Here is a 24115-nt window from a genome sequence, read left to right as displayed (position 1 = left end):
GATACACCCGTTCCTTCCTGATTGGAAACTAAAAATCTCATCGCTTCGGCATTGGGGGTATCAATCACTTCTCATCAGGGACAACAGAGATGACAACAGTAGCCCAGGTGGAATCCTTGATATCCAAATCTAAATAGGTAGACATGTGTTGCTCAGCCAGCAAGGCAATTCACTTCTTTGACCCAATCATATATTGGTATTTTGGCCACCTTAATTCAGAGGCAGCTTTTGGCTCCTCTCCACCCTAGGTTTTTCCCAAACTCACTGCCTTCAAACAACAATGAAAATGAATATTGTGCATTTCACCAAGGAAGGGGTCATACCATGGAACATTGTTTCTTTTAAAGCACACAGTCTAGGATCTGATCGATTAAAAGAGAATCACAATTGCGACCCCTGACCCTACCGCCACTAGCAACAACAACATACTCCAGAATCCCTTACAATGGCATCAGGCAGGTCCCATCACATCAGGAACCCCCACCGTCAATGCCATGCATGGGGATTATCCACCCAATATCTTTCAAGCAAACTCAACCCTGAGTTATGGCCAAGAGTTTCCTCCTCTTGTCTTGCAAGGGGCACTACTCCCTCCTCCACTGATCCTCCAAGGAAAAGCCCCCCAACTATCCCACCATCTAGTCTACAATGTTTATCAATTGTGTGACCAACCACTGGTTCTACAAGGGAATGCCCCGTCAACTAATTTAGTCACAAATCAAAACTAGTCTTGGACTCCTCAACTAGTTGTTCTCATGGGAAGATCCCCTGAGCCACTACTCGTTGTAAGCCATCCACCACTCACCTTGCAAGGATGATATCACTCCCTATTATGCGTGCCACATGAATTGGCAAAATCAGCCCAGATGGTCCCTATTTAGGAAAATCCACCCACACAATTTCACATTCTCCTCGGGGCAAGCCCGACACCTTGATCGAATCACCTGGCCCCCATCCCCCTACTAACCGTCACCTCTAGCATCATAACCTCCTTTAGCTCTCAAGGAAAGGGCAATGCCGGTCTTCAATAACAAGGCCGTCCCATGGCACTATCCAGAGTGCTCGGAAGTGGGAAACATAAACCCAAACAGGTGATGTTTTCAAAAAGATATGCTCGGAGGAGTTCCCAAGGGACTTTTGGCAGGATTGACTTCCAAGGTCGAAGCCGCATACGATGTAGCTGCCTAGCTCAAAACTATTCCTACCCAAATATTAGTTTGAGAACTTCTCCACACATCGCACACCCACCAAGAAATGCTCGTCAAGACATTAAACGAGACACATCTCTCGGAAAGCATCACCCAAAATGGTCGTCCACATTATAGGACAACTCCTCACCCCATAAGCCATTACCTTTTTAGATGACGAGCTGGCACTAGAAGGCAGTGACCATGGGTGTCAATTAAATATCACTGTATGTCACAAGGATTATAGTATCCCACTCGCACTTATCGACAACGATTCAAGCTTGAATCTCTACCCACTTCAGACAACCGCATATCTAGCACTGAAACTGTCCATGTTCAAGCCAAACAACATGAATGTCAGCGCATTCGATAATTTCTGAAGGCCCAATGAGGGATTGACATTGAATTGCAAATTAGTCCAGACACATCTACAATTACATTTCAAGTCTTAGACATCCCTTCATCATTCAATCTCCTCCTCGGCCGACCTTGGCTACATGAGGTTGGGGCCGTACCTTCGGATCTTCACCAGAGAGTCAAGTATGTCTTCGAAGACAAAGTGCTCTCCATCTTAGCAGGCCCTAAACAACTCTTTCCCACAAAAACAGTCCATCCAGAGGAGCCTAATATTCCAACATTGATGCATGACACCTAGAGAGAGAACCTATACTAAAGTTTTCAATTTGAGGCAATAAATCACATACTGACAGTATGTCCTCTTGGATCAAATTACGTTTTCACTCTAGCAGAACGTCAATTCTTTAACTACTAGATCAAACACTAAGATACCGCCAAGGTAATTGAGGTGCGAGAGAATATGGACAAGACACAACTTGGGTATGAGTCTCCCTTAGAAGACAAGCTTGAGGATTTCGAACCCAAGAGTAGATGGAAAGACCAGGAGATAGGTCGCTCACTTTCCTTCGTGTCAGTTAAATTCACCAATGCCAAATTTGTCCACCTGGATAAAATTCTAGATTCCATCCCACCGAATCGTAATCACAGTCTCGCCCTTATAGAGTTGCCCAAGGAATATGTGGGCAAGGGGCAAGAGTTGCTCTGCCTTGATTCGACCTCCGTTATGGTCCCGCCAGAGCTCTAACAACCCAAGGAGTGCCTTGACCTCGAGAATAAAGAAAATTCTACCCCGTCTAACACCGAGTCAGAGCCCCCTCTTCATAATGATGATTGGACACGACGGTTGAGATCCACTCATTGCCTTCTCAAGCCCTACCTCCTAAGGGGAGGGGTCGTAGGGCACTAATTGGTTCAGAATCCCCATGACGGTTGAATTGGCCAGTCAAACGACTAACAATGCTAGCCTGAGAAAAAAACATTCATGTAGATAGGCATCAACACCCCGAGCTAAATAAGGGTAGCCACTGGTTCGAAGTGCCATCCTGCTCGGGGACCGACAAATTAAAAAATCTAAACAAATCAGAAAACTCACAAAACCTATAAAAAGTACAGAATAACAAAAAACATTCAAAAAAATTTTAAAAGCTAAAAAAATAGAAACTCTTTGTGAACTTGTTCAAAATCCAAACAATAAGGTGCTAGTTGATCTATCTAAAAGGATAATAACTCCAAGTGCAGGGCTGCAATGTAGTTTTAACTCGGTGAGACCGAAATTGAATCCACAGGGACTTATATTTATGCATTCTCTAAATACTTTATAACTACAATTAAATCTAAAACTAACTATGAAATTGGATTATAAGAAGTAATGATTAAGAATTAAGTAATTTAAAAGAGAAATTAATAAAGAAAAATATTAGAGTGCCAATGATCCACTTATAACTATTCTTAATTTCTAATTTACTTGATTCAATTAGATTACTCTATTGGAATCGAAGTCCTATCCTATCCAGCCGCATAATAGAGCGGTTAATTCATCATTCACAAACCAAAATAGATTTGAACTTCAATTGATTCGGTTCTCACATAAGGTACCAAAGTATTGATCGTAGGGAATTCAAAGCATCTATCGTATCCTTAGTCTATGATAGATCGATGGATTTTACTAATCAATCCCTTATAAACTAGATAAGCCATTAATCTTAGCCTTCTTAATCATCCAAAGTGCCTGAAGATGACAATGGATCAAAATAAACTAAAACAAAGCTTCACTCAAACCAATATCAATGAATTGTTCAACATTCAAATCAAGTAACTTGAATTAAAATAAACTAGAACATTAACAATCATAACAAGCTTCACCTCTTAGCCCTAGGTAAGAGATTAAGCCAACCATAGACATGATTAAACTAAACTCTTAGAAAAACATGAAAAACAACTTAGAACCAAAAGCTTAAAGAGGAAGATCAACTCCGTAAATGCTCCCACCTCCTTGCTCTCTCTCCCGAGCTATAAATTGTACTTGAAAGAGCCTAAATCACCCCTTCAAATAAACTGGATTCACACGGACTTCGAACTAACATTGAGTTTACACAATTGCACACACTGTCAATGGGTCTTCAATGGCATCGAACTCCCCTTGAAACTTGTCGATGGCATTGAAGATCTCCTCGAGGGATCTAGTAGGAACATGAAAACTATCCAGCAGTAATTTTTTAAATTTTGGAAGTCTTTTGATTGCAATAAAGATCCTTCGATGGCATTGAGTAAAAACAAAGATTTTTGTCCAGCAATCTTCCAGAACTTCATGATTTATGCTCGATGGCATCAACCTCTCATTGAGGTCCACTCAATGGGATCGAAGGTTTCTAAATTTCTTCTGTTGGCAACTCCACTTCAAACCATCGATTTTCTTCCTTTTGCACTTTGGTTCTTCAATCCTTTGGCACTTCAAATCCTCCTTCATAACTTTAGAATCTTCAATTCTTTATTGTATTTTCTTTTGAGTTCTAATTCCATCACTTTAAGCACATTTTCATCCTTAGTTCTAAAATCACCTCGCGTGCATGAAACATATATAAGTATATCAAATTAACATTAAAATTCATGGAAAGTAAATGCATTTGAGAGGATAAATATGCAATATTTTAGTCTCAACACACCCCAATCAACATTTTGCTAGTTCCGAGCAAGACATGCAAAAAAGAAACTTCAAAACCTAACTTCAAACCTCTCTGAGAGAGACAATATTCTGTATAAACTAATACACATGTCAATAGAATTCAAAGATATAAGGAAAAAATATCGTCAATCTAAAACCTAATATCACTAGTAAATCATTAAACTAAATTCTCTTTCATCAATCAATTAATAGAATGCATTCAAACATCAAGTTCTTAGTGTGCTTTGAGAATTCCAATTTATAATCCATGAAAATCAGCCTTCCCTCCATGATGTTAACAATGATGATTACTTCAAAGTTGTTAGATCAACACAACTCGCTGATTCCGAACCCATCTCCCTTTCCACGTATTTTTCCAGCTTTTGATTTTTCATCGATGGCTTTCACACCATCGCATTTTCTTCTTTTCTCTTCTTCATATATTTTTTTTCATTTTTCATTTAGGCACATACAATAGGCAGCCATTTTTTATTCTACTCTTTTTTCAGCTGGTCTTTTTCTTCTTTTTATATTAAGATAAATAAGGATCTCTGGGCTTGGTTCCTAAAACTTTTGAGTAATCATCAAGTTAAACACTAAGAGTTCAAGTTAACCTTAAAAAATATAAGTTAAATGTGAATTCTGAACTATACTCAATTGATGTGTAAATCTTCCTATCAATCAATTTATTAAAAGAACTTGTTCAAAAATCTATTAAGCAACTAGACTTTAGACTTTCAAAGATTATTTTATATCTCATCATCATATACTTAAACATACTCAATTACATAGAAAATCAATCTTTAAAATGAGTTTTGAAATCTGAAAATTGAAAATTTTGAAGATTTTACTAAAAAACTAAGAAATATTGATGATTCTATCAAATCTCACCCCCAACCTAAAATTTACATTGTCCTCAATGTAAAAAGATATGCAATGCATCATAACATGAGACAATGAAAATAAGAGCAAGTAAGAGAGAGTACATGAGAAAGATCAAAGGAATGGCATGAATTCTCCATCATCTAAATGGGTGTCCAGGTTGCTAAAAAAACACAAACTAACACAAGAAAACCTAAACTACTCTATCCTAATCTAAGAAAAGTACTAAATGGATAGAGGGACCTCCATCAAACTAATATGCCAGTCCTGGTAGACAAGATCTTTCAAAGGGATGGACATATCATCCGAATCGAATTTCTCAACAAATGGTTTAAGGTGGTGACCATTCACTTTAAAATTATTACAATTTACCGAATTTTTTATTTCGACAACCCCATGAGGGCAAATCGTTTTGACTTTAAAGGGGCCGGTCCAACGAGATCTCAAATTTTCAAGAAAAAGATGTAATCTCGAATGATACAAAATGACTTTCTGATGTGATTCAACATTTTTTTGAAGGATATTATTGTCATGGAACACATTTATCCTGTCCATGTATATCGCAAAGTTCTTATAGGCCTCATTCCACATTTCGTCAAGTTCATTTAATTACAATTTGCGCAGCGAGCCAACTTTTTTGAGATTGAAATTGAAATTCTTTATAGCCTAATATGCATTATGTTCCAACTCCACAGGCAAGTAGCAAGCCTTCTCATAGACAAGTCTGTAGGGTGATATACTAATATGAGTTTATACGTTATGCAGTAAGCCTACAACGCATCGGTTAGTCGAAGTGACCACTCGTCTATGGGTGATAAATGGGTGCTCACTTTATGCGTAATACCATATTTCTTCATTAGTGTTTCAAATGATCTATTATAAAAGTGAGATCTCCCTTTACTAATGATGGCTTGAGGCATTCTGAATCCAGATAAGATGTTTTCATTCAAAAACTTAATGACCATACGATGGTCATTATTCCGGCACAGAATTGCTTCAACCCATTTGGAAACACAATTGACGGTAAGGAGAATATAAAGATTTTCAAAAGATGCCAGGGATGGTCCCATGAATTGATGCCCTAACAATCAAATGCTTCAATGAGTAGAATGAGAGTCCACAACATCATATATATTTCAAAGGGATATTCCTCCTAATTTCTTACATCTCTCGCAAGCCTCACAAAATTCATTCGTATCCTTGAACATAATGGGCAAATAAAAGCCGCACTGCAGAATTTTCACTGTGGTCTTTTTAGCTGAAAAGTGGCCACCACATGCATACGAGTGACAAAAGAAGATGACACTATGCTATTCGTGATCAAGCACGCATCTCCTTATGATTTGATTTGGGCAATATTTGAAAAGGTATAGATCATCCTAAAAGAATTTGCGTATCTCAATAAAAAATTTCTTTTTATCTTATGCAGTCTAATAAATAGGAATCCTACTTGTAGAATATCAAAAAGGAAAACTTGTCCAGTTGTGGAAGTTATCATGACCATCATGAATAACTCTCATACCTCTTACTCATTTTGTGTGGCAGCTGCATTGACAACTATGTTCCTCATGAATTGCTTTCCGTTATCCATATTAAAGAATGATTCACCATACAATTCACTATTTTGTACACCTCCCAATTATTCTCTTTTACATGTCTTTGCTTTATGTGTGTTTCATCCATTTACTAGCATATGAAAGGATAATATATTTTTGGGTCATGTAGCACGATGTGATTTTCTAGGCTATAGTACCACTCTAAAAGGGTTTCAAAGAAGCTTGAAATGTTAGTTTTTTAAATACATCATTTTTTCTTCCCTCAGTTATGAGTTTTGGCATTCTAGCTGAGTTTATCATCCTCCCAGTCACTTTGGCTATTCCAAAACCATTTGACTTGCTTTGTTCAATCATAGTCGTCATTTACCACTCTTGATTCCTCACCGATTCTATGTACTAACCAACAAGCCTCCATTATACCTTGTTGGAATTAGACCATAGATGCAAAAATAGGTGCCTTATTGGAAATGATACGTGGGGACCACAAATGCTACTATCATTGGCAGTAAATGGTATTATCTATTAAGCTTCACTAGGATGGTGGAATTGAGCTATATAAGGCTCATCAAAGATTTGTACCATTATCGAAAATGAGTAGGGTACGAACGTTCACTGCCCTCAACTACTCATCAATCAACAATTTTTCAAATGGACTTCAAGAATGATTTCTTTTGTTCAGGTTATTTGAAAGAAACTATCTACGAGCACCTACAGTTGGCTATCACCATGAAAATCCATAATATATTGCCTTAAGAAATTGTTAAATGTATTAAACCAAGCTCTTTCGCATGGTTTGAGCACTTTCAATAGGACATTTTGGTAGTTTGTTAAAACAGAGCTCCCATGATTGTTCTTAGTTTATTTTGAATTGCTTAATTGGGATCACATTGCTCATCCTATATGTTGATGATATTCTTGTGATACAAAATGGCCAATATGATATCCAACAAATGAAATAATTACTTCCTTAATCCTTTAAGATGAAGGACCTAAGGCCTGTAAAGTACTTCTTTGGATTGGAAGGCCTCTAATATAATTGACTTCCAATCCAAAAAGTATATTAACGGCCTTAGAACCTTCATGGTGAAGGATGGGTTGAATAACTATTTTAATTACTATATATTAGGTTGGTTATCCCATGTGACAACAATATCATCAACATATAGGAGAGCCAATGTGATCCCGGTTGAGATAAATGAGTGAAAAAAGAACAAATGGGTTTGGTCATGACCAATAGAGGCCATGAATTATGCCAGATAAGGGTGAGTTGATACAAGTTAAAGATTTTAAAAGGGCAAGGGGAAGGACCAAAAGGACATGAGCGGAAGTATCAAGAAAAGACTTGACGACCTATGATCTAACTCAAGTTATGGTCCTTAATAAAGGGAAATGGTGGAATGGGATTCATGTAACCAACTCCAAATAGTTGGGATAAGGCTTAGATAATGATGACAATAGTTATATGGTCCATTAGAATAAGTACACTTTTGACTCGATCAAATTAACCAACTTGAGGATGATAAATGAGTGGATAACCCATTGGAGGCAAGGTGTTCCGTAACGGTATCGGTGGGCATAACGGTGCCCACCGTTACCGATATGGATACGCCCCGTATCGACCGATACGGGGCCGTAACGGCTGATATGGGGTGTGTAACGGTGCAATTTTTTTATGGAAAAATATCCATTAAATTCGAAATATTCTAAATATTCCAAATATGCATTCATTAATAATTTGGAACATGTTTATGGTGGTGTAACGGTCGACTCTTTGGTGAGAATGCTATATAGGGTAGTCTAATGGATTTATGAACCTGGCAACCTGGAATTAATTGCAAACCTTTTATATTTAGTTTTCTAACTATATAATATCTATAAAAATTTACTATAGTGAATGTAATACCAAAACATCTTATATTTTCAAGTTTTCCTTTTATTTATAGTACTAGTGCATTGCATACTTCGTGACTCACATGCATTTTATTTCAATATATAGAGTTTAGGGACTTTTGTATCCTATTATGTAATTCATATACCTAACAATTTGATATCATTTTCCCCCATAAATCTTTAAAAAAAATTAAAATTAAATTGAGGTAAATAGTGTTGTCGATTTGGGGCTGGTTTGGGGACCATTTGATGCCCCAAACTAGCCTCCAATTAATGCAATCTATTGGCACTTATCCCACTAATGGATTAGTGGACATTTATTGGACAATGAAAAATGAAAAATATCAAATGGTCTTATTTCAAAAACCAAGTGTCCGCCAACTAATGGTGAAAATTTTAGGAGTTATTTAATTTTGGGATTGTGACTTAGCAACAATGGTTCCAAAATTTAATTGGTTAATTTTGAGTTAATATATACGTCATGTATAAATTTTTAGGGCCATGTATTGGGGTCCACTCGATTATGTATTATATATCCTTGTCATCAATCCGGTTTGGCAACTCATTTAAGGGCATTGGAAAAAAAATAAGGTAAATCCAGATCTTAGGTGGACCACCAATGGGCCAGGTGGGCCACCTCGATGTATTTGTATATCAATGCCATCAATCTATTTTGCCAACTCATTTTAAGGCATGGTCCAAAAATTTAGGCAGATCTAAATCGTCGGTGGACCACTAGTGAGTATCCCTTTAAAAGTGGGGCCCACCACAATGCATTTGTTGTATATCCATGTGGGCCATCCTTTTTGCCAACTTATTTTAGGGCCTGATCCAAAAAATGAGGCTGATCCAAATCTTAGGTGAACCACAAAATAAGGATTTAATTCCCACCATTAAAATTTTCTTAAGACATTTTTTTTATATATAGATCAAGTTACTATTTGTATTCTCCCTTCATCAAGGTTAAAGTCTATGTGACCTTATCAATAGGTTTGATGGAAATTAAACATTATAGTGGACGGCATGGATATACTACACATAAATCAAGGTGGGGCCCGTGCACCGCAAAACAAGTTTAAAAGAAACTTGAAGTGCGTGGCTGTGAAACAACCACGCAGTCCATTCCTTTTTCTGATACCGAAATGAGAGAGAGAGAGAGAGAGAGAGAGGGTTACCGAAAAGAAAAGAGGGAAAGAACAAAGAAGAGGGAGGGAGGGAAGAAGGGAGGGAGGGAGGGAGGGAGAGAGAGAGAGAGAAGAAGAAGAAGAAGGGCTGCAACCGCAGCAGGGCCGCAACCCGAGAAGAAGAAGAAGAAGGAAAAGAAGAAGAAACGAAAGAAAAAATGTATGTTTTTTTTTTTTTTTTTAAAGGCCCGTAACAATTGTTATGGTACCGTAACGATCGTTATGGAATGTAACGGCCGTTACAGCCCCATATCGGCCGTTATGGGCACAAAAAAGAGGGGGTGACCGTTACGACCCCGTAACGTGTAACAGTATCAACCATTACCGTTGCGTATCGGCCGTTACAGCCGAAACGTAATTGATTTTGAATAACCTAATTGGAGGCAAATGTTAAGTATTAAAAAGATGATGGGAAGAAATCCTAATCCCACTCTCTAGAGTCAAATGGTTAACATTGTCATGTATCTCACCATGACTCATCCTGATATATATTATACAATACAGATTGTCAGCAAGTTTATTCATGATCCTTATTGCGCTCACCTTTCTACATTTTATTGTATTCTTCCATCTATAAGGCACATATTATATAGGATTGTTCTTCTCTTCTTACAGGGCTATGCTAATGTTGACTGGGTTGGCTGCCCTGACACTCATTGTTCAACATCTTGGTTGTTTTTGTTTTTTTTGTTTTTTTTTTTTCAGTGACTCTCTTATATCTTGGAAATGTATAAAGGAAACAATCTCTAAATCCTCTACAAAGGTACAATACTGGGCCATGTTGTTGGCATGTAGTCAAATAACGAGACTATAGGCTTTTCTATATCATATAAAATTTGTCCACAACGCCCTTATATGTAGGCAAAACAAGTCTGATTTGTATTGCATCCAACCCATTTTCCATGAGCAACACCAAACATATAGACATGAATTGTCATTTGTTTAAGAACTTGTCTTAAGAAATTATTCTTCATGTGGCTTTGGAAGAACAAATTGTAAATCTACTTTTCAAAGTTGTGAATAGGGCTTACCATAATTATTAACTATAGAAATTAAAGTTTAAAGTATCGTTCAAAAATAGTAACTATCGCCCCATATTTTTTGGTATCATCAATGATATGGGTGTATCATCTCTGTATTCTCCCAAAACAGACCAATATGGGACGATCCCTAGTGATGAATGATCATTTTGTGAAAAATTGAGCCCTATCCATCATCAGGTGGATCATACCATTGTAAACAATTTCAAACCATTGAAAAGTAACAAAATACAAGTGTAGTTCACACAGTGAGTGGAAGTGGCAGATTTTTATGCAAGCTAATCCTCATGGTTGACACAACCTATTGGAAGGGTTGGATGTTGCACATACATGGTAGAATGGAAGTTAGTCGCTCGATTGACCATAAATTGTGGTCCAACCAGTTGGACTTGAGACCCTCTCTCTCTCTCTCTCACAGAGGGAGAGAGAGAGAGAGAGAGAGAGAGAGAGAGAGAGAGAGAGAGGAATGCTCACCTGCACACCAATTCTCACGAAATCTCATGAGAGCTTTTTCAGAACTCATCACACCCGATGTGGGCCCAAAATTTGAACTATCAAAACCCCTGGGGCCCGACTTTTACCCTTATCCAAAACTTTGGTGGGCCACATGGCCCACCAAAGTTTCGGATCAGAGTGAAAGTCAAGCCCATAGGGTGCTGGATTACATATACAGTTTAGATTTTGGGCCCACATCACTTATTATAAGTTCTGAAAAAGTTCTCACGAGTTATAGTGAGAACTGGTGTGCAGGTGAGCATATATATATATATATATATATAGATAGAGAGAGAGAGAGAGAGGGAGGGAGGAATGCTCACCTGCGCACCTTCTTACGTGAGCACCTTTGCACACATGTCATGAGAACACAATTTGAACGGTCCAAGTGATGCGGTACCCCTTGAAACTCCATGGGCCCAATTTTTAGCCTAGTCCAAAACTCTAGTGGGCCATAGCAAAGAGAAATGCAAATCAACGGAGGAAACTGTTTCCTTTTTCCATGGCCCGCAAGATTTTTGTATTGTGATGAAAGTTGGGCCAGTGAGGTTTCAAGGGTTGCCGCATCACGTGGACCGTTCATATTGTGTGCCTAAGACACGTGTGTAAAGGTGCGCGCATAGGTGCACATGTAAGAGAGTGCGCAGGTGATCATTCCTCTCTCTCTCTCTCTCTCTCTCTCTCTCTCTCTCTCTCTCTCTCTCTCTCTCTCTCTATATATATATATATATAGGAAGCTAATTAAAAGGCCACTATTAACAAGTGAAGAAATAAAAATGGGGAGTGGAAATATCAATCCCCATACCAAAATGCTCCTCCCACACTCTCAAACTCAACAATAATCAGTGAATAATAGAAAACATTTTTTTACAATTTTCAAACTTGTACCATCCTTTTTAACGCTTTTTATTTGGGAGCAGATTAGGCATAGCTTGGCCTCACCCAACACGGTGCACCCTGACCGTGGGGCCCACTTTATGTATTTATTGTAAATCCATGCCATCCAGCCAGTTTTTCAGATCATTTTAGCGCATGAGCCCAAAAATGAAGCATATTCAAATCTCAGGTTGACCACACCAAATGAAACAGTGGTGATTGAGCATTAAAAGGATCTTGTGGGCCACAAAAGTTTTGGATCAAGCTGATTTTTTTTTCCCTTCATCCAGGTCTGTGTGATCTTATCAACAGGTTGGATGGGAATTAAACAATACTGTGGACATTAAGGTTGGATCAAGCTGATATTCATTTTTTCCCTTCATCCAGGTCTGTGTGACCTTATCAATAGGTTGGATGGCAAATAAACATTAATGAGGACATTAAGGTGGGCCCTAGTGGCTTTTTAATGGTGGGCGTTCAATCACTGATGTTTAATTTGGTGTGGTCCACCTGAGATTTCAAATTGATTCATTTTTGGGCTCATGCCCTAAATTGATTCATTTTTGGGCTCATGCCCTAAAATGATACGGATGGATGGCATTGTTATACAAAGCATACATCAAGGTGGGCCTGTTGGTTAGGGTCGCACTGAACCTAATCCGCTCCCCTTTTATTCATGTTTTTTCAGCAAAGTTACAATAGCTGTCAGATATCCCCGTTTAACAGTCCTTTTTGTTTTCTATTTAGGAACCCTCTTATGCATTGGATCTATAGCACTTTGCTTGTTTGGTTGTTATTTGGTTCAAAAAAAGATAAATCTGGTGAATGCTCGAGCAAAATACTTCAGAAAGAATGGAGGGATCTTGTTACAACAACAATTCTCTTCTCTCCAGGGATCTAGCAGATCCCCAAAAATCTATTCCGCTCAAGAGCTCAAAAAGGCCACAAACAACTATCATTCCAGCAATATATTAGGTAGTGGTGGGAATGGCTCTGTCTACAAAGGAATGCTCAAGGATGGCTCAGTAGTAGCTGTGAAGAAGTCTCAAGTTGTAGATAAAAGCCACATCGATCAGTTCATAAATGAGGTTGTCATTCTAACTGAAATCAATCATAGGAATGTAGTGAAGCTCTTGGGCTGTTGTTTGGAGACACAAGTTCCCATGTTGGTTTATGAGTACATCTCAAATGGAACTTTGTACCAGAAAATCCATGAAAGCGATGATCCTTTGGAGCATATTTCTTGGCAATCACGCTTTCGAATCGCAGTCGAAACTGCAGGTGCTCTTTCTTACCTTCATTCTTCTACTTCCACACCCATATTCCACAGAGATGTTAAGTCCTCCAACATACTTTTGGACAAGAACTATACTCCCAAGGTAGCCGATTTTGGAATTTCAAGATTAGTTCCACTTGACAAGACAAAGGTCTCAACTATGGTGCTTGGAACGTTTGGATACTTGGATCCCGAATACTTCAATACGGGAAAATTAACGGAAAAGAGTGACGTTTATAGCTTTGGGGTGGTTTTACTGGAGCTTTTAACTGGGCGGAAGCCTATTTGCCCTGAGTCATCAATTGAGTATCATAATTTGCCAATGGTCTTTTTATCTTATGTTAGGAATGATAACTTTGTAGAGATTTTGGATGACAAAGTAGCATGTGAAGGAAAAATGGAGGAATTACAAGCTGTAGCAGACATCGCAAGACGATGCCTAAGAGTGGAAGGTGGAGCGAGGCCAACAATGAAGGAGGTTGTGCAAGAGCTTATTGCTTTGTCTAGTGAGCAGGTGCATGTGGTCCATGAGTGTGAGGCACACGAATGGTGAAGAGCATTGAGCAAACTAAAAGGAGGTCATCTTGGAGGAGAAGTCTTGAAGAGGTGAGACTGTTTTCTTCTCTTTCATTGTGACTATCATCTTGTATTTTCTTTTTGAACAACAGCACAACTTCAGTTGTTATTTCCCACTGGACAGAGCTAGACATTGTGGTGAACCACGTAAATTTGTATTTGTTTACGGTTTTCATTCACCTCTCTCTCTCTCTCTCTCTCTCTCTCTCTCTCTCTCTCTCTCTCTCTCTTGTTATTATTTCCCACTGGACAGAGCTAGACATTGTGGTGAACCACGTAAATTTGTATTTGTTTACGGTTTTCATTCACCTCTCTCTCTCTCTCTCTCTCTCTCTCTCTCTCTCTCTCTCTTGTTCGTTTGGAAGTTACAGATTATTGATCACCATAACATATTCAAATGTATCAAAGAGTAACACTAAATTTGAGTGCTGACTTCACACCTGATGCACATATGCACGTATTTACATATAGACATGCCTATAGAATAGAAGATAATGCACATACATATAGCATGTGGACAAGATCAGAACCATGCAATATCAAGAGCAATGGTGAATTTTCCATAAACCCAAATCCATACTAATTGGATGATCTGGTTGACCGTTTGTTGGTGTTGAAGTAGACAACAGAACCTAAATGAGGTGAAGGGAACAAAAGTCGAGACGATCTCTATTCTGAATCTGAACCCACCATATCCTAAACAAGGTGCTTGAGCAATGGAAAGGAAGTGGATGGAAAACCACTTTCTAGGCATAACAAATATTAAAAGAAGTTGCTACATGTGTTTTTAAGTTTGGGCACCATTCCTTTGAATGTCCAAACACACCCCTGATGTCCTACTTCTATTCATAAAAATAAAAGAACTCACCCTGTGTTTGGTTGCCTACACATCAAATAACTTTCATTTGATGATCCTAATAAATCAATATTAAGAATCTAACCAATATGCCAAAAGCTTCAAGACTAACCCTAACATTCCACCGTGCTCTGCAGCAGACATCTGTAGCAGCCCACTCATTGCAGCACTCATTTTGGCCTTTTATCCAAGTATCCCTTTCTGCTTGGAGAGGGCGTTGCAGTTGAGCATTGGTTACCCAGATAGTTCTTTCCACCCTAACATGACATGACCCCTGGATCATTTGTCATTGTTGTTATTGCCCTCAGATTCCAAAGCCCTAGGTCGTGGGCTCTGATGCCATGTGAAATGCGGCAGCTTAGCTTGTGTACTTCGGTTACCTGGGGCAAGGGAGACGCGGGCGACAGTCCGGTCGGCAGCTCCTTGTCACCTGTGCTCATTAACATCTTTATCCAGATGTTTGATTTGGAAATGATCAAGTAACCGGGTAGCCTGATCAGCTATGCTCATTATGCAGATGACTTCGTGGCGTCTTTCACTCTAGTTGTCTAGGTTGCCATTTCCACAGGTTGTCCCTCCCATGACAGAAACACAGGACGTGATGTTGACTCTGATACAGTTGTAAAAACCGAACCAATACACCAGAAGTCCCGTAATTGATGAAACACATCAACCTAGGCACTTTAAAATATTGAGATTTACCAATCAACCGTGTGAGAATCTCTCCCACTTGTAAATTGCAATTTTAGTTTCTACTTGGAATAGAAACCAGAAAATAGTGATATGAGGACCTTAAATGGTATTTCAAGTCAATGCTATTGCGCCATCCAAACAATGAAACTCTTCAAATACCATTTAGGTGAACTAGGTAGATAGGTAAATTCCAATTCAAGGGCTCTCCAAACGCACCCTTAATATGAAAATCTCCAATACCCATTAAAGGTTCAAGACAAAGGTCCAATCTATGCAGTGAATTGGGTACCATCTTTAAGATAAAGCACAAAGTGATAAAAACAGGATATTTAGTATCAGAATTCAAATCAAAATTAGGGTTTTACTGATATCGATTTGTACTTAATCATTTCCCAAATTTTCAAATAAAAAATGATTTATCGAAAGCATAATGAGGGGAGGAAATGCAAATAAAACTGCTGCTGAATTTGGCTGAAGAAAAGAACGCGGGGATTTTGAGAACATACCTGAGAATATATTCCAAGAGATGGGAACGTGTCGAAATCGTTTCATCTTTCACGGTCAAATTGAAGAGGCCATTCGCACACGTGCCGTCTGGCACGCTCGACACGTATAACAGATCAAAGGGTCTGATGGGTGAGCATGGCGTGGCCCAAAAAATGCCCGCAACTTGCCAATACCCTGGGTTACAGAAATCCCCCTGCAACCCACCAAGCTCTATGGGGCCCACCGCCCATGTATTTTGTGGCCCCAATATTTTAGTTTTGCTCGTTTAATCCTCGGTGTTTCTTTTAGTGTAGGTCACTTGAGTTTTGAATCTACCTCATAGTTGCTTTCATCTCCAAAATGACTTGGGAAACAGATGGACGGAGTTGATAAAGCAGGAAGTCGTGATGGTCTCGCTTAGCAAGCTAGCTGGTTTCAGAGCTATGTGGTCCCACGTTGATGTGTGTGTTTTACCCAAGCGTTTGCGAACTCTTTTCAAGAACGAGCCAAAAATAGAAGTAAATATAAAGCCTAAATGGACCACACCATAGAAAACAGTGGACCACGGTTGAAACCTTGAAGTTCCACAAGGATGTTTATAACTTTCTCTGTCATCCAGCCTTTTCAAAAGGTCACAGGACTTAGTGTTCACACCCCAAGTATAGGGTTGTGATGTAGTAATAAACTTGGTAAGACCGAGGTCGAATCCACAGGGACTGATACCTGTACGTTATCTGAAACCAAGTAGAACTAGAACTAGACTAAGATGTGATCTAAACTAAAAGGAATAATTGTGGATTAATTATCTAAAACTTAGGAAATTCAGAGGAAGGAAACTAGGGATTCAGAGGATCCACTTGTAGAGATCAGGGAGATCTTTTGCCTGCATCAGGAATCCTGGAAATTAAATTGAATTTCCTCTAATATAACTTTAAAGGGATGAAAGGTATTTGAATCAGAATGGATTCCATCATCAAACCATGCCCAGGAGACAGAGCAAATAACAGAATTAAACTAATCACCAACCAATCAGATGATTATGAAGGTTAGAAAGGGTACCGACATCCAACCATGCCCAGGAGATGATGGTGAACATCAGGGCTTCCTGACATTATAATCAAAATAAGAGAAGAGGAATACTCAAAGCCATTGCAAGCCCATTGTAATTTCAGTCACAACATGCCATTAAAAACTAAAAATATTCCCATAAAATTAAATCAAAAATCTCTTCAATATAATCAAAAGGCACAAGCAACATCTCTCCCATCAGGCTACAAGCTTCACCTCTTAGCCCTAGCTAAGAGGTTTAGCCTAGCATGGATAGGCTATACATCTTAAAAGAATAAATAACATGGATAGAAAAACTAACAAAAAAAACTAACTGTTACTCTCTCTCCATATCCCTGCTTCAACCAAACTCCCAGCCGTAGATGCTCCCAACGAGCACAAACCAAACTTGAGCTCCCTCCTGACGTGAAGCCAACCAAAACCGAGCACTGTCTTCAATCCTCACGTCCCTGCTCCTCCCTGTACTCTCTCACCTTTTTTTCCCCTTTCCTTTCTTCCTTCCCCTCCTCCCTTATAGGCAGGTGCGTATGGTCGTGGAGAGGCTGAGTCCGAGAAGGAATAGGCTGCGGAGGATGTATTTACGCAAGGTTGGAGCGTAGGGGCGTTTTGCAGCCAAGAAAACAGAAGGGAAAACTTCCACTTCCATCCCATTCTTTCCAAATGGATGACGTCCCTTGGGAGATCTCTGGCCGAGATACACGATGGATGGTTTGGATCAAGCCTCTAATCAACTATGGTGGGCCAGAACCGCACGAAAAACCCGGGTTTTCCGGACGCAAAAACAGAGTAGCGTCCTTTGGCGCTGTGACGATGGTGGAGCCCACTTCACTGCTTTTCTAGGAAATCCAAGCCGTCCATTAGTTTCAGGACGAAAAACTGTTAAGGAAGGGATGGTTTTGGTTAGATTTCAGTGTGGCCCACAAGCTGGTTCAGTCCACCGTCCATCTTCCGTTTTAACGTTCGAAAATTGATTTCCGATGTATCTCGAATTTTCTCCACGTAGGCCATGGTAACATGGACCCTAGGAATAGGATGAATGGTCCAGATTTTCCATCTGGAGAGTGAGTGGGCCCTACTGTTGAAAAACGGACGGACGCTGTCCGTCCGCTGTCGTGCGTGATCGAGAAGGAGAGGGAGACGAGTCTCCATTGCTGTCCGGCGACTTTCGGTCCGGTGCACAGCGGGTGTACACCTGCTGTGTGCACGGGCCGTGTAAAATGGGCCCCACCCTGATGTCTTATGCAGAATCCAATCCATCCATCCATTTTGCCATCTCATTTTAATCGTTGAACCCAAGATTGAAGCACTTTCAGACACCAGCGGGCCCCAGTTCACTGATTTATAGGCTGATCTGTCCGTTGGGCCACTTCCAGGGGGATCCAATGGCTGAAATTTGACATGTACGGTTAGTTTTTGGTTTTTAGGCCATATGTGAAGTTTCGAACCGAACGGATGGTAGAAACCCTGTGATCTTGCATTCTGGCTGACTTTCAGGCCGTTTGAGCTTCGGTTTCTCGATTTTTCCGGGTCCCTGATGTGTAATTTTGTTGATCTTGGATCTCTGGAGTCCGTCCCATGCTTTGGTGTCATTAGAGCGTTAAGTCCATGCTTTAAGCACCCTTTTTCGATCCAGGCTCGTACATACACTCTGCATTACAAACACGATTAATCAGGCCATTAAGCGGTATCATGCGTGTAAATCTATGCAACAACTGGGTCTGATATGCAATATTTGACCCTCAACACAACCCCCAACCAGCATTTTGCTAGTCCCAAGCAAAATATGTGAAAAGTAAGTTGAGAATTACAGAACAATTTATAAACTCGAGTGATTTTTGCAAAGTAATCCAGATATGAGAATTTTTAGATTCATGACTGTTGGATATTACTTTCTCCTAGACTCCAGCGCACGGTAAACTTCATAATCAAGTTCAAAGTATTATTCCATTACTTAAAAAAAATTCTAACCATCGAGATCTATGAATGTATAGTTTAATCTTGACTTGTCACCATTAAGATTCACCTCGATATTTAAGGATATCATTGGTAACAACTAAGAGGATTCACGATAACTCAACTTGGCTTACACATTATCTTTTTATTCTTTTAATTTTTTTGATTTTTTCATTAGAAGTAACGCCAAGAAGAGGGATCAGATCCTCACCTATAGGGAGCAAACCTAAGGTAAAGACTGTACACCCAACTTTTTCACATATCATTCATGGAGAATTAAATCTACACCTATAGGGAGCAAACCTATGGTGTAGAGCATTCGCCCAATCCTTTCAATTTCTCAGGTTGGTTCCTTTCAAGCTTAGTGAGTACCAAGTAAATCTTTCAATATCAAACTGAAACCTTAATGTGAAAGCGAGAGGTGTCCTGCGAATTCATGACTCAATCAATGTTTACAATTCTAATAATGGATTAATCAATTCAAACTTAGCTGTGAAATTTAATAGATAACTGAATCCAAGAGTAGTAAATCACCAACATCCACCTATCTTGTAATTCTAAATCCAAGATAGCCATCACACTTCGAATTCACAAGAATGTTCAGAAAAATTTTAAAAATTTTCACAATTTTTGCTCAAGATGAAGAAAACACTGATTAGGTAACCTAATCTCCCACCCCCAACCTAAAAGTTACATTGTCCTCAATGTAAAAGAAATAAACATGCGATGCACATGGGACAACAGAAATATAAGAGGAGTGATGGAAAGATAGTACCTGGACGAAAGAATCAAGAGGCTTTCCAAAGATATCTATGTAAGAGCAGGTCAGCACAAGAGAGAAACCAACAAAAGTAAGCTAAAATAAAAATAAAATCCTACATATACAACTTTCGTAGGTGCTCTCGATTGCATTTAGCGTATGCAACAAGCCTTTAAACCCCTAGGTTACCCTTAGTGGACGAGTTGTAGTCTCGTGAGGGTTTGCAGTAATGTTACCCACAAACATTGAACTGACTAATGATATAAACGAAATGAAATGAAGAGCTGGGTTGCCTCCCAGGAGCGCTAAGTTTACCGTCTTCAGCCAGACAAATAAAGCAACTACCCTAGTCCTAAGAAAACAGGAAACCTACCTATACCTCCATCAGACTAGGAGATCAATCCTGGTAAATAGGATCAGTCAAAGGCATGGACATGTCCTCTGAATCAAATTTCTCGACAAATGGTTTCAATCGATGGCCATTGACTTTAAACTCCTTGCCATTGTCGGGATCTCTTATCTCAATGGCCCCATGCGGAAAAACAGTGACAACAATGTAAGGGCCGGTCCAACGAGATCGAAGCTTACCCGGAAAGAGATGTAATCGAGAATTGTACAAAAGGACCTTCTGACCAGGTGTGAATAATTTTCGTAAAATGTGTTGGTCATGAAATGCTTTCATCTTGTCCTTGTAAATTCTCGAATTATCGTACGCATCATTCCGGATTTCCTCAAGTTCATTCAATTGAAGTTTGCGTAGCGAGCCAGCGTTGTCAAGATTGAAATTAAGATTTTTGATCACCCAGTACGCTTTATGTTCCAGCTCCACAGGCAAGTGACAAGCCTTCCCATAGACAAGTCTAAAGGGAGACATTCCAATAGGGGTTTTAAATGCAGTACGGTATGCCCATAAGGCATCAGTCAATCGAATTGACCAATCCTTACGATCAGGGTTGACCGTCTTCTCCAAGATGTATTTAATTTCCCTATTAGAAATCTCGGCTTGCCCACTTGTCTGTGGATGGTATGGGGTGCTCACCTTATGAGAGATACCGTATTTCTTCATTAAGCTCTCGAATGGTCTATTACAAAAGTATGAGCCCCCATCACTAATGATGGCTCGAGGCGTTCCGAATCGAGAAAGGATGTTTTCTTTTAGGAATTTAATGACCGTGCGATGGTCATTCTTTCGACACGGAATCGCTTCAACCCATTTAGTGACATAATCCACGGCGAGCAAAATATACAGATTTCCAAACGATTGGGGGAATGGTCCCATGAAATCGATGCCCCAGCAATCAAATGCTTCAATGATAAGGATGGGATTCAAAGGCATCATATTTCAACGGGACAATGCTCCCAATTTCTGACAATGCTCACAAGCTTTGCAAAACTCATGAGTGTCCCTAAACATAGTGGGCCAGTAAAAGCCACATTTTGATCGTGGTCTTTTTAGCAGAAAAGTGACCACCACAGGCCTGTGAGTGACAGAAGGAGATGACGCTCTGATGCTCATCGTCTGGTACGCATCTCCTTAAGATTTGGTCTGGGCAATATTTAAATAAATAAGGATCATCCCAGAAAAAGTTGCGCACCTCGGTGAAAAATTTCTTCTTATCTTGCACAGTCCACTGTGTCGGTATGGCACTTGTAGCAAGATAATTAGCAATATCAGCGAACCAAGGTGAATGGAAAACTCGGAACAGTTGTTCATCAGGGAACATGTCGTTGATATGAGTCGCCTCAAGGGAATCAGAGGTATTAAGGAGAGAAAGGTGATCGGCCACTACGTTCTCTACTCCCTTTTTATCTTTAATTTCCAAATCAAATTCTTGGAGTAGAAGGATCCATCGTATCAAACGGGGCTTAGAATCATTCTTAGAAAGAAGATACTTAAGTGCCGCATGATCTGTGTAGATAATGATCTTGGATCCGATCAAGTATGACCTAAATTTGTCCAAGGCGAACACTACAACTAAGAGTTCCTTTTCCGTAGTCGAGTAGTTCACCTGGGCAGAATTCAAAGTTCTACTTGCGTAATGAATGACGTGGGGCCGCCTATCTTTTCTCTGGCCTAGGACCGCCCCAAGAGCATAATCAGAAGCGACAAGCTCAAAAGGAAGGCTCCAGTCGGGTGGTTGCATGATAGGTGCAGTGGTTAACGTGCCCTTAAGCTTGGTGAAAGCTTCCTGGCACTGCTCAGTCCACTCGTACGGAGCATCCTTTTGAAGAAGATTACATAAAGGACGAGAGAGAAGACTAAAGTCCTTTATGAATCGCCTGTAAAATCCTGTGTGTCCTAAGAAGGATCGCACGTCTCTGATGTTCTTGGGTGGAGGTAGGTTAGAGATAAGATCGATTTTTGCCTTATCTACCTCGATTCCTTTGGACGAGATGATATGCCCAAGGACAATTCCCTTCTGAACCATGAAATGGCACTTCTCCCAATTAAGTACCAAGTTCTTTTCTTCACATCTTTTCAGCACACATTTAAGACTTTCCAAGCACTTGCTGAAAGATGGACCATAAACAGAGAAGTCGTCCATGAAGACCTCTAGATATTGCTCTACCATATCAGAAAAGATACTAAGCATACATCGCTAAAAGGTGGCAGGGGCATTACATAGTCCGAATGGCATCCTTCGATAGGCAAAGGTGCCGTAGGGACATGTAAATGTGGTCTTTTCCTGGTCTTCAGGGGCTATCTCTATCTGGTTGTAGCCCGAATACCCGTCAAGGAAACTGTAATAGGAATGACCAGCTAACCTTTCAAGGATCTGATCAATGAATGGTAAAGGGAAGTGGTCTTTCCTCGTGATGGTATTCAACTTCATGTAGTCAATGCACATTCTCCAACCAGTAGTGACTCTAGTTGGCACGAGTTCATTATTAACATTGGCTACGATGGTGATTCCGGACTTCTTAGGGACCACTTGAGTTGGACTCACCCATTGACTATCAGATATAGGGTATATAATACCCACGTCTAATAGTTTAAGAACTTCGGCTTTAACCACTTCCTTCATGTTTGGATTTAGTCTACGCTGTGGTTGCCGAGCGATTTTTGCATTATTCTCAAGGTATATGTGATGAGTACAAATCGAGGGATCGATTCCCTTGAGGTCTGCAATCGTCCATCCCAAAGCTCCTTTATGCTCGATGAGAGTAGATATGAGTATACTCTCCTGTTCTTTCTCTAGGTGGGCAGAGATCACCACCAGGTATGTCTCATCTTGACCTAAATAGGCATATTTCAAATCAGAGGGCAAAGGTTTTAGGTCAAGCTTCGGCGGCTTGAGGTTAGACGGTAGAGGCACTGCATCGGTTTGTGGCAATTCTTCAAATTGTGGCCTCCACCGGTTAACTTCAAGTACCGGTGCAGTATCAAGCAAGGCACACGTCTCCCTAATCATGTCATCATCAAAATCATGGGAGTGGGCCAGGCACGTCTCCAGATTGTCGGAGGATAAAGTCAGCGGTGTCGTATCTTCCACGAAAGAGTCAATCATGTTAATGTCGTGGAAATCGTCATCATCCTCTGAGTTGCTGCCGTTATTGAAAAAAATGTTTGACTCCAATGTCAAATTTCTAAAAGACATAGTCATGATACCATTCCTATAATTGATAATTGCATATGACGTGGCAAGGAATAGGCGACCAAGAATGACGGGAATCTGAGTGCTCATGTTATTGATGGGTTCAGTGTCCAGGATGATAAAATCTACAGGGTAGTAAAATCTATCGACCTGGACTAACACATCCTCAATTATCCCTCTTGGTACACGAACAGAGCGATCAGCAAATTGTAGTGTGGTTAGGGTGGGTTTTAATTCACCCAAACCTAACTGTTTGTATACCGAGTAGGGAATCAAATTGACGCTCACTCCTAAGTCAAGAAGTGCGTGATCAATTCGATGGTTCCCGATTACACATGATATGATTGGGCTACCGGGATCCTTGAATTTCTGTGGCACGTCTTGCTTCAGGATGGCACTCACTTTCTCAGTCAAGAAGATTTTCTTTTGAATAATTTTCCGTCTTTTGGTCGTGCATAAGTCTTTCAGGAATTTGGCATATGAAGGTATCTGTTTAACGACATCAAGTAGAGGAATGTTGACTTTCACCTGTTTCAACACCTCTAGGATATCCTGAGAGTTAGAGAGAGGTTTTGGTGAAACCAACCATTGGGGGAATGGAGCAACCGGCTTCTCTAGAAGTTCGGTTCTACTTTTTGTGGGGCATCACTTTGGATCCATCATTGTTGTCCTCTTTTGGTTCTTGAGGCTTTTCGGGCCTAACCTAAGAGTTTTATCAATGA

General features: G+C 39.9%; 1 protein-coding gene across 1 annotated transcript; it reads left to right on the top strand.

Moving 5' to 3' along the window:
• Positions 1-12971: 12971 nt before the first annotated feature.
• On the top strand, positions 12972-13958 carry LOC131217558 (wall-associated receptor kinase-like 1). The gene has a single exon (XM_058212495.1). It carries the CDS (start codon positions 13137-13139, stop codon positions 13956-13958), a length of 822 nt encoding a protein of 273 aa, XP_058068478.1. The 5' UTR covers positions 12972-13136.
• The last annotated feature ends 10157 nt before the right edge of the window (positions 13959-24115 follow it).

This window comes from Magnolia sinica, chromosome 10 (assembly GCF_029962835.1).
Source record: "Magnolia sinica isolate HGM2019 chromosome 10, MsV1, whole genome shotgun sequence".
NCBI lineage: Eukaryota > Viridiplantae > Streptophyta > Magnoliopsida > Magnoliales > Magnoliaceae > Magnolia > Magnolia sinica.
This window is presented reverse-complemented; position numbering and strand designations above follow the sequence as displayed.